The following is a 14,603-nucleotide window of genomic DNA, read 5'->3' on the forward strand; positions in this document are numbered from 1 at the left end:
AAAAAAACAACTCCCCTACCTATCAGTCATGGTATCGAAATCGGAAAATGTATCACCCTGATTGCGTTCGGACATTAGAAACTCCAAATTCGCACCGGGCAGTCCCAATTCCAAATAGGTGCGCACCAAACGCAAATCGGCCGAATTGCCATCCAAGCCATGAACACAAATAATTAAATGCATGCCGTTCGGTGAGAAGGCACGATATTCATCGCTGATATAAAAATAAGGCAACTCCGAGGAGAGTTTGTTGAAGTCTGAATAAATGCTGCCGTTGTATTTCAATTGTTTGCGAAATTCTTCGCGATATTTTTCAAATTCCATTAAAGATATGTTGTTGGCCTCCTGGTGGCCCTTGGTGCTGTTGGCGTTATGGTGTTGGCTGTTCTTGTGATGTTTGGTCGACTTGGTGCTGGACGAACGGACAACCGTCGTGGAAGAGGTGTTGTTGCTGTTGCTGTTACAATGTTGTTGATGCTGTGTTGCTGCGGCTGATGAAGAAGAATTTGAGTTTTCTTTGTTTTCGTCTTCGTTGCCATTTTCTAGAGGCTGGGGAGGATGAGCAGGATGGGGACCTTGGGCATGTGAGGCAGTGATGTTTAGGGAAAGTTTGGTGGAGGAGTTATTGGAGGGTGTGGAACGATTGGATTTGTTGTTGTTCAGCTGGGAACTTTTAATGGTGTTGGTGGTGTTGCTGATCTGTCCAAAATCTTTGGGCCGTTTCATTTCAACAATACTGTGCGATCGTACAACCGGTTTATTGCCAAAAATATTGGCGGGGGTTATGGGTTTCATGGATTCATAGATGTGATAGACGGGATTATCTATTGCCACAATGGGTTGCCTCAGGTTCATGGCATGTTGGGGAATTTCCTTGAGAGGAGGTGGTGGAGCTGGCGGTAGTATCAGTGATGAGGGAGATGAGTGCTGGGTGAGGCTTTGATAGGTATCAGATTTATTGGCCGGCGTCATGGTTACATAATTTGGTGGAACATTTTGTGGTTTAGCTGGAGGAAGCATATCCTTGGCCCTGGACGTGTTAAGTTCGTGTTTCTTGTTTGATTTGTCCTTGTTGTTGTTGTTGTTGCTAAGCGGTGGATCACGAAACTCATCGGGCGGCAGAAGATCATCCTGAAATTGCTGTGGCGGTGGCACCCGCACATTTGTAAGAGCCACCGTTGTGCCATTGGTCTCCTTAATGCTGGTCAAATCAAAATCGGATTTGGATTTCTCTGTCTTCCTATAACGTTCCCGTCTCTGGCTCTGCATGAGCGAAAAGTCCGAGTCCTCCACTTCGGTAGATTCATTGTAGGGTATGTTACGCAGATTTCGACGCAATTCCGAACGCAGACGTTCGGGTTTAATTTTAACCGTTACAGAGGACACCTTTTTGTTTAGCGAACCCTCTGGAATGAGAGCGCTGGGCGTCTTTAGTTGTCCTCGCGATTCTTTGAGTTTTTTATTTTTGTTTTGCTGCTCCAAAAGTTTTTGTAACTTCAGGCGTAATTGTTCTCCATTTAGCCGGGTTTCCAGTTCATTTCTTTCCTTGGTTTGCTGTTGCTTGAGTATGGTTTCCGGTGAGGAGGGCACAATGGAGCTGCGGCGACTGGATACCCAACCACTTTCTTCACTCAGCGAGGAGGTGGAATCACTTATCACTGCCTCGGTGGTAAATTGCGGAGGCGGCACCAAATTGGGCAGAGATTCACTAAAACCACTGGTGGTTTGCTCCTGGTCCTGGGCGGAGGTTGTATCCAGCTTAAAGGGCACACTGGTGGAGGACAACATTTTCTGTTCTGCCTTGGCCTTCTTCACCTTGGAGGGTATATCACTTTCTGAGCTGCTGGACTCTTTGCGCAGTGTGCCATTTTTCAGCATCTCTTTAAGGTCCGAGACCCTTACACGGGCAATTTCCACGGACCGGGGTATGGTACCATTTGGCTCCAGTTCTGGATGGGGACCAACATTGTTTTGTCTTAACGCTTGGGAAGAACTACTGCGGGGTATAGCAATTTGTTGTGGCCAAACTATGGAGCTTTGGGTATTAGCATTAGGGGTATCCCCATTTGTCTGGGGGACGGTCTTTATGGGTGGATATGAGTTACGGGGCACAATCTCACCATTTGCAATGGTCTTGGGCAGGGAATTGTAGTAGGAATTTTGCTTCTGCTCGGTCGCCACTTTTTTGGGTGGATTCAGCATTTTAATTTCATGCAGGTAGTCGTATTTGCTGGCCGCCTGGATATCCAGATTGGGCGGTCTACCCAAGGTATTGGCCCCATAGATTTTGTAATGCATTTGGCCATTGGCGGTGACAGGCGGTGGTGGCGGCGGAACACAGGGATCTTCGAAATTTTTATATTTCAAACGGAACTCATTGATGTTGCGCATCAAATCCTCGGCCTGGACCTTGGGTTTAGTGCGGCTGCCATTCAAACCAAAGCCCTTAAATGTTTTCTCCTGGGACTCTCCTACCCCTCCAGCTCCTCCATAGCTGGCGAGATGATTTATTTCACTTTCTGATAACTTGGCAGGATAACCTGTCATGGTACTGTGGTGATAGGTTCTCAAGGAGGGAGTACTATGGATCGTGCCATCCAATTGATCCAAGGACTTGCTGTGTCTGGCCGGCAAAGTCCCAGCACTGCCCACATCACAAAATTCCTGCAAGGATGGATCCAGACCGCTGTCGATTTCGTCGAGCAGACCATTCACAGAATGTCTGGACATGTAACGGTGATTCAAGGTGGTATTATTTGAACCGGGTCCCTTGGAGGCAGCTGAGGGTGCTATGGTCAAGCTGGCTTGTAGAATTTCTCCGCCTAAGGCAAAGCGGGGCGTCAAAACCCCAGCTACCCCATTGGACTTTGTGGCAGAATAATCAAAGCCACCCGCACCACAAGAACACTCCTTTCCACTTGAAGCTGAGGCTGCCCGTCCATTGGGTGTTGCAACGGTCTTATCACCCGAGCCCTTACTCTTCCCATTGACCACCGACATATCCACACGATTCAAATGTGGCTCGGAACCTGTTCTTTTTCGTGTAAATTTATTTGGCTCCACATAACGATCTTCGAAAATTAAAGGCATTGAATTTGTGTCACCATCGATGGGTGTACAATGGACCGGCAGTGGGGGTAGTGACTGCATGTAGCGGCTTCTGCGCGCCATCTCGGATATGGCCACATAATTTTGATAGTTACTGTCGTAGCAGCCGGCCGCTGTGTGGCGAGGATTTTCCATGACAAAGAAACCTTCGGAGAAACGTCGTACCCGCAAAATGTGATGCTTCTTGGCCAACAGGGTGTGAACCGAAGGTTGGGTGGAGGCTATAAGCACCCGGCGCCAGAACATAATACATTCTGCGCATAGTTGGGCTATGTCCGAATTTGCTCGTATCGTAAAGTCCTCTTCGGAATCGTGGGTCTGAAACAAAAGGAAAAATAATAGAAAGAGAGAGAGAGAGAGAGAGAGAAAGAAAAATTAAAAAATATTGAAATTTGAAAAGAATTTCTGAGAGGACGATCAATTTTTTCCTATAGAAAAAAATCCCCAGTAACTAAGGGTCAATTTTTTCTAGAGAAAAAAATCCTCAGTCACTGAGGGTCAATTTTTTCTAGAGAAAAAATGCTCAGTCACTGAGGGCCATTTTTTCCTATAGAAAAAAAACTTCATTCACTGAGGGTCAATTCTTTCTATAGAAAAAAATCCTTAGTCACTGAGGACCGATTTTTTGCTATAGAAAAAATCCTCAGTCGCTGAGGACCGATTTTTTTCTATAGAAAAAAAATCCTCAGTCACTGAGGACCGAATTTTTTCTATAGAGAAAAAAATCTTCAGTCACTGAGGACCGATTTTTTTCTATAGAAAAAAAATCCTCAGTCACTGAGGACCGATTTTTTTGTATAGAAAAAATCCTTAGCCACTGAGGACCGATTTTTTTCACGGTACCTCAGTCACGTAGGGCCATTTTTTTTCTATAGAAAAAAATCCTTAGTCACTGGGGACCGATTTTTTTGTATGGAAAGAAATCCTCAGTCACTGAGGACCGATTTTTTTGTATGGAAAAAAATCCTCAGTCAATGAGGACCGATTTTTTTGTATAGAAAAAAATCCTCAGTCACTGAGGACCGATTTTTTTGTATAAAAAAATCCTTAACCACTGAGGACCGATTTTTTTTTCACGGTACCTCAGTCACGTAGGGCCATTTTTTTTTCTATAGAAAAAAATCCTCAATCACTGAGGACCGATTTTTTTGTATGGAAAAAAATCCTCAGTCACTGAGGACCGATTTTAGAACCGATAGAAAAAATAATCCTCAGCCACTGGGGACCGTTTTTTATAGACAAAAAAAAATAGCCTCAGCCACTGGGGACCGTTTTTTATAGAAAAAATAGCCTCAGCCGCTGAGGACCTTCTCTACATTAGAAAAAAAGCCTCAAGCACTGAGGACCGATTTTTATTCCGATTTAGAAAATAATAGCCACAGGTACCGAGGACCGATTTTTTTCTGTAGAAAAAATAGTCTCAGGCATTGAGGATCGATTTTTTTTCTACAGAAAAAAATGTCTCTGTCTCTGAGGCCGATTTTTTTGATCGATTTTTTTCTATAGAAAATAATACCCCATTCGCGGAACACCTATTTTGTTTTTTTTTGAAAAAATGCCCCAGTCACTGAGGACCGATTATTTCTATAGAAAAATGCCTTATTTTCTAAGGGCTGATTTTCTAAAGTCATTTTTTCCCATTAAAAAAACCTTAGTCATCTATGACACATTTGTTTTTATTTCCCATCCCTGTCTCACACATACCTTAGCTTGTTCCAATAGCTTATGCAGTCGATCGTTGGTATCGTTTTCTCGAAATGGTGGTGAACCGATTTGTGTGTTGATATTCGGTGGGAGTACGGTGCTAAATTCATTTAGGGCTATTTTCAGTTGTTCAATAGCGCCTAGAAGTAGACTGCATATTTCTTGATGCAGTTGGCGTGACTGTAGCAGTCTTCCCGCCGGACCGCCACTACATTTTGTTGTACTCACAGGTTGGGGGCCAAAGAACACCGCTTCTAGAGGTCCGGGCGACATGCTGCCTCGGCAGCTTAACTTTCCAGTGCTAAGCCAGGGTTTGGAGTTTTTGGGGGCACTAAAATAAAGCAGAGAAGTAAAGAAAAAAAAATATTTAGAAAATTATGAAATATCTTTTTTTTCGAAAAAAAAAAAACTACAGAAACTAAAGATCTGCTCCCCAATGGAGATTGTGAAACCGATCTTTAATTATAACTGCTAGAGAAATATTCAAACTACTTTTCTTTTTCATTTTCTAGATTTTACAGTGTCTCAAAATTGTGTATCTAACTACAATGCAATTTTTAAGTATATTATTTAAGATAACAATAGGCATACAAACATTTCTACCGTGTTCTGAAACTATGTCCGCTAGTTCGGCTACTATGAAAGAGGTGAACATGAAATTCCGATTTTTTTTTTCTTACCATATTTTGACATAGTGAAACAATGATTTCCTTAGTTTGATATTTTATTTCAAATATGCGGGGGGGGGGGGGGAGATTCAACCATACGATGGGGTAGGAGGTTAATTATTAGATGGCAAAAAATGAGAGAAAATGATAAATAGGTCAGTTTGTGAATGTAAAGAAAATAATGGGTTATAAATTAATGATAGGGGGTTAGAAAACGTAAAGGAATCCATGGAAAATACGTTTTTGTTATTTCTACAACAATTGTTAGTGAAAATGGTTTTCAAGCACTCATAGAAGACATTATTTTTTAGTAAAATCAGGAACCTATATTGACTTTCTATACCCTCCACCATACATAGAACGGAGTGTATATTAAGTTCGTCATTCCGTTTTTAACTCATCGAAATAATAGTTTTAGACCCCCCATACTTTTTACATTTTTTTTAAATTTTATTGAATGAAAGCAAAAATTGTCGGAAATAGCATCAAATTTTAGAATAAGTTTAGATTCGTTCGAATTGGTCACCTTTGGCACGAATTATGGCCTTCAAACGGCCTTCACACAACGAAACCGTCCCATGCTGCCCGAATGGTGCTCTGTGGTATTTTGGACCATTCCCGGCGAAGCGCTTGCTTGATGCGATCGGCACTTTGGTATTTTCTAGTGCCAACCTTGCCAACCAAAATACTACAGACACAATAGTGGTATCCGGAGATTTTGGTGGCTATTGTGCGCTGGAAATGAAGCGAGGAACCTCATTTTGTAACCATTCTTGGTTAGCGCGTGCTGAGTGCGATGGTGCTGAGTCCTGGCCCAAGGCCTGCGGCCAAAATGTTTGTGTGCCCAAGGCTTTTATACACCCTCCAGAATATTTTCGCGACAATATTCGGCATTTATTCTGATGCTACGGTCGATTAATACGAACGGAAAGCCACCATCGGCTGTTATGGCGGCTCACACCATCACCATGGCCGGCGCTTGAGTGATATTGGTCAACTGAATGTGCACATTTTCAGCTGACCTCTTTGGCAAGTAAACACGACCATTTTGTTTGTTTACGAACTGCTGGACAACGAATTTTTTCTCATCGGAGAAAACCAAATTCACCACTTTCGACCAAGCGAATCAACCTTTTTGAGTCTAGTTTCTTTCTGTTACGGTGTTAGTTCTTGCACTTTTTGGAATTTCAATGGCCTTACCCCGAGCCCACTTTTCAATATTTGCCGAATGGAATATTGCGATATGTTCAGATCACGAGGCATTTTTCGGCCACTGCGACGCAGGTTTCGATAAGTCGCTTCTTTATTTTTCGAACCATTTCTGCTGATGTTGCTGTTTTCTTCCGTCCACTTCCTTGACGTCGGGCTACGCTCCCAGTATCATGGCAACGAGCGATGGTACGAGACACAAAAGATTCATTCACATTTAAATGCTGGAGTGGTCTAACAATAGCCACTTGTGTTTTTCCAGCCAAATATAAAGAAATCACACTACCACGCTTGAATTCCATCTCGAATAACTTTTTTTCTGGAAAATTCTCACCAAAATGCTTTTTGTACGCTTGTAAACAATATAATGAGCTGTCATTGGAATAATTTTAACAGCTGTCGGACGAGTGGCTGTGAAATGACAGCAGTCTGAATTTTGTTGCAGTTTTTCCAACTCACCCTGTTCTTCTATGTCATCCGAAAAACAGAGTTTTAGGTTGAATTATTTCAATTTCATACATAGTATGGGGGGGGGGGAATATTAAGTTCGTCATTCCATTTGTAACTCATCGAAATAATAATTTTAGACCGTTTCCGTCCGGTCGAATAAAGAATTGAAGCTAACATTTTGCAAGGATCAGTCTTTTGTCTGTAGGCAGGTCTAGCTCGAAGATGGGCTATATCGTTCCACGTTACCCCACGATATTCGGTATTTTGATGACTGTAGCCAAATTTTGGCAGTGAAATTGTCTTGAAATCCACAAAAAGAGTTCCTTCTGAGTACTTTACCCCCTGGACGTGCATTGTCTATATTGGTCCACCATATCAATATCCCCCATACAATGGTACATTCCTATATTTAGTATTTTGATATTTTTTTCGTACTAGAACTTAGTTCTAAGCACATTACACCCTGGAAGAGAAATGTATCCACGATATCGTATAGTCCACATTAAACGCTACTACCCGATATTCGATATTTTGACGATTTGAGGAAGATTATTCACCAAAGTTGTTTCAAATGTTATATTTAGAATTCGTAATGGGTACTACAGCTTAGGACAACAAATTGCGTATGCAGGTTCACGTCTTCTTATAGCCTCCATATCATGGTACCTCCTAATATTCGGTATTTTGACGACATTAGCGATATTATTCACCGAAGTTGTTTCAACTTTCGTATTTAGATTTCGTAATGGGAATTACAGTCTATGACAGAAAATTGTCTATGCAGGTCCAGGTCTTCGTATAGGCCCCATATATCAGTACCTCCTTATATTTGGTATTTTGACGATTTTATGTACAATATTCCCCAAAATTGTTTGACATTTCATATTTGAAATTCGTAATGGGAACTGCAGCCTGTGACATAAAATTGTCTATGCAGGTCCAGATCTTCCTATAGCCCTGATATAACGGTACCCCCCCTACATTCGGTATTTTGATGATTTTAGCTACATTATTCAGAGGAATTTTTTCAAGCTTCGTATTTGATTATGGCAATGGGCTATGACAAAAGTTGCCTACACTAGTCCATTTGTTCATATCGACTCCAATATGATGGCAATATTCGGTATTTTTATACCCTACACCACAAGGTGGTCAGGGTATTATGTCTTTGTGCATTTGTTTGTAACAGGCAAAAGGAAATGAGATAGACCCTTAGTTCCTTTTGATGATCTGCATAGAATCACTTTCTGAGTTGATTTATGCATGTCAGTCCGTCTGTCCGTCCGTCTGTCCATGTATTCTTGTGAACAAAATGCAGGTCGCATTTATTATCCGATTGAGATTAAATTTTGCAAACAACATTTGTTTGGCCCAAGGACGAACCCTATTGAAATTGGAGATAATCGGTAAAAATTTAGATATAGCTCCTATATATATCTTCGTCCGATTTGCCTTTTATTGTGCACCAAACGTGTAATATCAGCCCGAATAGTATGGAATTTTGCACATACAACCAAATTAGGCCTGAGAATAAGTATGCCAAATTTTATCGACATCGGTTCAGATATAGCTATAGCTCTCATATATATTGTTCATCCGATTTGTTATTTTTGTTACCCACAGCCGTAATATGCACTCCGTAACAACGATATTCAGGGAAATATATCAAATACAGCTCAGAAATATCTTTGCCAAATTTTATCGAGATCGGTTCAGATTTGGATATAGCTCCCATGTATATATTTATCCGATTTCAAATTAATTTCGCACCAAATGGGCAATACAAGTTCGAATTTAAAAGATACAAATGATTCGGCATATTTAGTCCTTTGAATTTTAAATTATAATTATAATCATAGCGTGTATGATTGAATTCTCCCATAAAAACTTTTAATTGTTATGCGGAGCTCTACTAAATTAGCAAAGTGGTGTAGGGTATCATAAAATCGGCCCCGCCCGACTTTAGGACTTTCTTTACTGGTTTTAAATTTTAACAGAATTTTAACGGATTTTTTTTTTAAATTTTCAAATTTGTTTCAAAATTTAACAAAATTTTAACGGATTTATTTTTTTTTTTGAAAATTTTCAAAATTCGTTTCAAATGTTGGAGGGTTTTCGAAATTCGGTCCGGCTCAGCTTATTGATTTTCTTCTTGTTTCTTTTACGAATACCTCAACCGGCTATGGCAAAAACAAATTTTCTATGCAATTCCCACCTTAACATGATTTGTAGATTAATAGCCTTAAATAAAATGGATTTGTCGACATCTACCACTCATCAGCACCGACAAAACCACGCCGTTTAGACACCCCAGAGAAATTTAATTAAAAAAATTCACAGAAATACACATTCTTGACAACACCGTAAACTTTTGTGTGGTTTTCATTTGCTGCTGTTGGTTATTTTCTAAGCAAAGCCGCAATCTAACTGCCAACAACAGTAAAATTAGTTTACAAACAATACTTTTACTTTGAGCAAAAATATAGTTTTAAGTTCCAACTTTTCCAAGAACTTAATGCACATACAATTACTAGCCATATTCAAAAATGAACTCCAGCTTCCTTTTTCCTCAATTGCAACACTCATTATTTATGGATTTTCAAATGGGGGAGGAGAAGTACGATTCAAACTAGCCATAATTTAAAGCAGTCAAATGGGAATAAGTTGCGATCTCCTTCTCTATGGAATTCTTTGATAAATTCCCCACATCGTATACAAACTTTGCACGCTGTGAACGGCTGAGCAGCTGAGTTATACGCCCATTCCAGGCAGAAACAAAATGTGGCGGAGTCATAACCTGGAGAACACGGCCACCACGTGCTTGTGTTCCACATATGCTGCAACAACAACAACAATAATACTAATAATAATAATGGTACAATAAAAACGTCTCGATAATAATGATAATGTAAAAATAATAATGAGAATAACAACAGAGCAAAAGGGGGAGCAGATAAAATACGATATGAAATAAAATGAAAGTCATGGTGTGTTAACAGAACCCATTGAAATGTAGGTATTTGTCTGATATTGGAATGGGAATGGGAATGCATGAAGGTCAATTGAGAAGTTTTATTATGGTGGTTTGTTTTTTATTAGTTATGCATTAATTACGTTTTTTGTAAAGTAAATAAATCATTTGAGTGGGGAAATAATTAATTATTATTTATGCATGAATTAGTTTATAAAATTGTACTTCACGGCGTATGATCAAGAATTATGTATAATGAAGATATTCATCATACGCCTAGGATACATTCGAGAAAAATATTGAATAAATGTCTAATGGGAAAAATTCAATAAAGCGATGGAGGCAATAGAAGGTCTTCTATGGGCAATAGAAGACATCAAGGTCTTATAGAGTTATTAGAAGGCCACCAGGTCCTCTATGGACAATAGAAAACCTCCAGATCCTCTATGAACAATAGAAGACCTCAAGGTCCTCTATGCACTATAGAATTCCTCTAGGTCCTCTATGGGCAATATAAGACCTGCAGGTCCTCTGTGGGCAATATAAGACCTCCAGGTCCTCTATGGGCAATAGAAGACCTCTAGATCCTCTATGGACAATGGAAGACCTCCAGGTCCCCTATGGACAATAAAAGACCTCCAGGTTCTCTATGGGCAATAGAAGACCTCTAGGTCCTCTATAGACAATGGAAGACCTCCAGGTCCTATATGGACAATGGAATACCTCCAGTTCCTCTATAAAAAATAAAAGACCTCCAGGTTCTCTATGAACAGTAGAAGACCTCCAGGTCCTCTATGGACAATGAAAGACCTCCAGGTCATCTATGGACAATGGAAGACCTTCAAGTTTTCTATGGACTATAGAAGACCTTCAGGTCCGCTATGGAAAATAGAAGACCTCCAGATCATCTGTGGACAATTGAAGACCTCCAGGTCCGCTATGGACAATAGAAGACCTCAAGGTCCTCTATGAGAAATAGCAGACCTCCAGGTCCACTATGGACAATAGAAGACCTCCAAGTCATCTATGGACAATAGAAGACCTCCAAGTCATCTATGGACAATAGAAGACCTCCAAGTCCTCCATGGACAATAGAAGACCTCAGGATCCTCTATGGACATTAGAAGTCCTCCAGGCCCTATATGGACAATAGAAGACCTCCAGGTCCTCTATGGACAATAGAAGTCCTCCAGATCCTCTATGGACAATAGAAGACCTCCAGCACTTCTATGGACAATAGAAGACCTCCAGCACTTCTATGGACAATAGAAGACCTCCAGCACTTCTATGGACAATAGAAGACCTCCAGCTCTTCTATGGACAATAGAAGACCTCCAGCACTTCTATGGACAATAGAAGACCTCCAGCACTTCTATGGACAATAGGAGACCTCCAGCTTTTCTATGGACAATAGAAGACCTTCAGCACTTCTATGGACAATAGAAGACCTCCAGGTCCTGTATGAACAGTAGAGACCTCCAGGTCCTCTATGGACAATAGAAGACCTTCAAGTTCTCTGTGAACAATAGAAGACCTCCAGCTCTTCTATGGACAATAGAAGACCTCCAGCACTTCTATGGACAATAGAAGACCTCCAGCTTTTCTATGGACAATAGAAGACCTCCAGCACTTCTATGGACAATAGAAGACCTCCAGATCCTCTATGGACAATAGAAGACCTCCAGGTTATCTATGGGCAATAGAAGTCCTCCAGGACTTATATGGACAAAAGAAGACCTCCCGGTTTTCTATGGACAATAGAAGTCCTCCAGATCCTCTACGGACAATAGAAGACCTCCAGGTTATCTATGAACAATAGAAGACCTCCAGGTCTTCTGTGAGCAATAGAAGACCTCCAGGTCCTCCATGGACAATAGAAGACCTCCAGGTCCGCTATGGACAATAGAAGACCTCCAAGTCCTCTATGGACAATAGAAGACCTCCAGGTCCTCTATGGACAATAGAAGACCTCCAGCACTTCTATGGACAATAGAAGACCTCCAGCTCTTCTATGAAACATAGAAGACCTCCAGCTCTTCTATGAAACATAGAAGACCTCCAAGTCATCTATGGATAATAGAAGACCTCCAGCTCTTCTATGAAACATAGAAGACCTCCAGCTCTTCTGTGGAGAATAGAAGACCTCCAAGCCTTCCATGGGCAATAAAAACCCCCCGTAATCCTCCTTAAAAAATTGAAGACCTCCTACTCTTCTATGGTCTCCTGTTCTTCTATGGACGATAAAACACATTCCTGTCTATATATATACATTAGAAGACTTTTGTATGTGTATGCACACTTTTTTATATATTTGCTGCTCCTGCAAGTCACGCATGAAATTCCTATTTCCATGCAATGACATAGCAATAAAAAAAATTCCACAATGATGAAGTTATTTGGAATCTGAAGGAGGTATTGGAAACGCACAAGCAAATCGAAGGACATAAATTATATTTTACATAACCTCATATTTTCCGCATTAAAACACACACACACATATAAATGCTGTGCATATGTGAATCTAAAAAACTGTCCCTCTGCAACGAAATCCCAAGTAGAAGTTTTCCATATGATGGTCCTGCAGATGTTACGTGCGGTTGGGTGATGGTGATTTGGCGAACTTTTGAATTTTTGTTTAACTCAATCCGAGAGCATATCTGTGGTTTGATAAATGTTCTGTTTTCCCATCCTTTTGCTTGGGTCATTCATGTGTGCATAAGGCGATGATGATGATGATGATGGTGATGAAGATGACAATATTATAAGTGCGATTAAAATTGATTTAATTTTTTTTTTGTGAAAATTGAATACCAAGAAGGAATCTTTGACAGTTTAAACTATTAGTTGTTTGCCATGTGATAGAGTAGTTCTTGGCGATTCCTTTTTGGTATTAATGCTCAAATATGTTGGGTGTAAAGAATGCAAACGTTTTTCTAGTTAAGCAGACATTGGAAAGAAATGCATGTGTACTTTAAAAATTGAGAGAGAAAACATAGATTCCAACGAAAAATTTGAAAAATGTGAATTTTGAGAATGTATTTTAGGTTCTTCAGAGAAAATAGCCGTTGCTTTTTAAAAATATTTTTCTAGTTATCAAACGTTGATTTTTAAGAAAGCTTTTATTAGGACGAACTGTGAATTTTTATAAGATTAATTTCGACCATTACAACTACCAAAGGCCGATTTTGAAGTGTATTTTTTAAGGGCCAATAGGACAGCAAAGATGGTTTTTTTTTTTCAAAAAAAAAAAAAAATATCCGAAGTTTAGGATCATTTTATATAATTTTTAACAAAAATGTTGAAGCTCCTTAGGACCATGTGAATGTAAAAGAGGACTACCAAACGTGCTTTATTAAGATAAATAAGGATTATCAGGACCACTATAATACATTTTTAGGAACATCAAACGTTGGTTTTTTTAAAAACCATTAGAATCACCAAACCATTTTTTGATGACATTTTTATTGACCACCTGGACTATCCTAGTTTGATTTTTATACCCTACACCACAAGGTGGTCAGGGTATTATGTCTTTGTGCATTTGTTTGTAACAGACAAAAGGAAACGAGATAGACCCATAGTTCCTTTTGATGATCTGCGTAGAATCACTTTCTGAGTTGATTTATACATGTCAGTCCGTCTGTCCGTCCGTCCGTCTGTCCATGTATTTTTGTGAACAAAATGCAGGTCGCATTTATTATCCGATTGAGATGAAATTTTCCAATCAACATTTGTTTGGCCCAAGGACGAACCCTATTGCCATTGGAGATAATCGGTAAAAATTTAGATATAGCTCCCATATATATCTTCGTCCGATTTGCCTTTTATTGTGCACCAAACGTGTAATATCAGCCCGAATAGTATGGAATTTTGCACATGCAATCATATTAGGCCTAAAAATAAGCATGCCAAATTTAATGGAATTCGGTTCAGATATACCTATAGCTCCCATATATATTGTTCATCCGATTTGTTATTTTTGTCCTCCGCAGCCGTAATATGTACTCTGTAACAACAATATTTGGGAAAATATATCAAATGCAGCTCAGAAATACCTTTGCTAAATTTTATCGAGATCGGTTCAGATTTGGATATAGCTCCCATATATAACTTCGTCCGATTTACCTTTTATTGTGCACCAAACGTCTAATATTTGCCCAAATGGGATGAAATTTGGCACATACGACCGAATTGAGTCTAGAAGGCAGTATGCAAATTTTGGTGAAGATTGGTTCAGGTATAGCTATAACTTCCACATATATATATGATTTTATTGAATGAAAAAATGTCGGATATATCATCACATTTTAGGATAAGTTTAGATTTGTTGGAATTGGTCACCTTTGGCACGAATTATGGCCTTCAAACGGCCTTCACACAACGAAACCGTCACACGCTGCCCGAATGTTGCTCTGCGGTATTTTGAACCATTCCCGGCGAAGCGCTTGCTTGAGGTGATCGACACTTTGGTATATTTTAGTGCCAACCTTGCT

The 14,603-nt window shown here is 39.9% G+C and overlaps 1 protein-coding gene across 1 annotated transcript in view; it reads right to left on the reverse strand.

Annotated features, from left to right (window-relative positions):
• The window catches only part of LOC101890545 (uncharacterized), a 189,712-nt gene that overhangs the window by 13,155 nt on the left and 161,954 nt on the right, over positions 1-14,603 (reverse strand). Inside the window, exons 5-6 of the mRNA XM_059118946.1 lie at positions 4,813-5,143; positions 20-3,426 (exon numbers count right to left, since the gene is read on the reverse strand). Coding sequence (XP_058974929.1) covers positions 20-3,426; positions 4,813-5,143 — 3,738 coding nt within the window. The remainder of the gene's footprint in view (positions 1-19; positions 3,427-4,812; positions 5,144-14,603) is intronic.

The sequence above is a fragment of the Musca domestica genome, unplaced genomic scaffold (genome assembly GCF_030504385.1).
Source record: "Musca domestica strain aabys unplaced genomic scaffold, Musca_domestica.polishedcontigs.V.1.1 138, whole genome shotgun sequence".
Taxonomy (NCBI): domain Eukaryota; kingdom Metazoa; phylum Arthropoda; class Insecta; order Diptera; family Muscidae; genus Musca; species Musca domestica.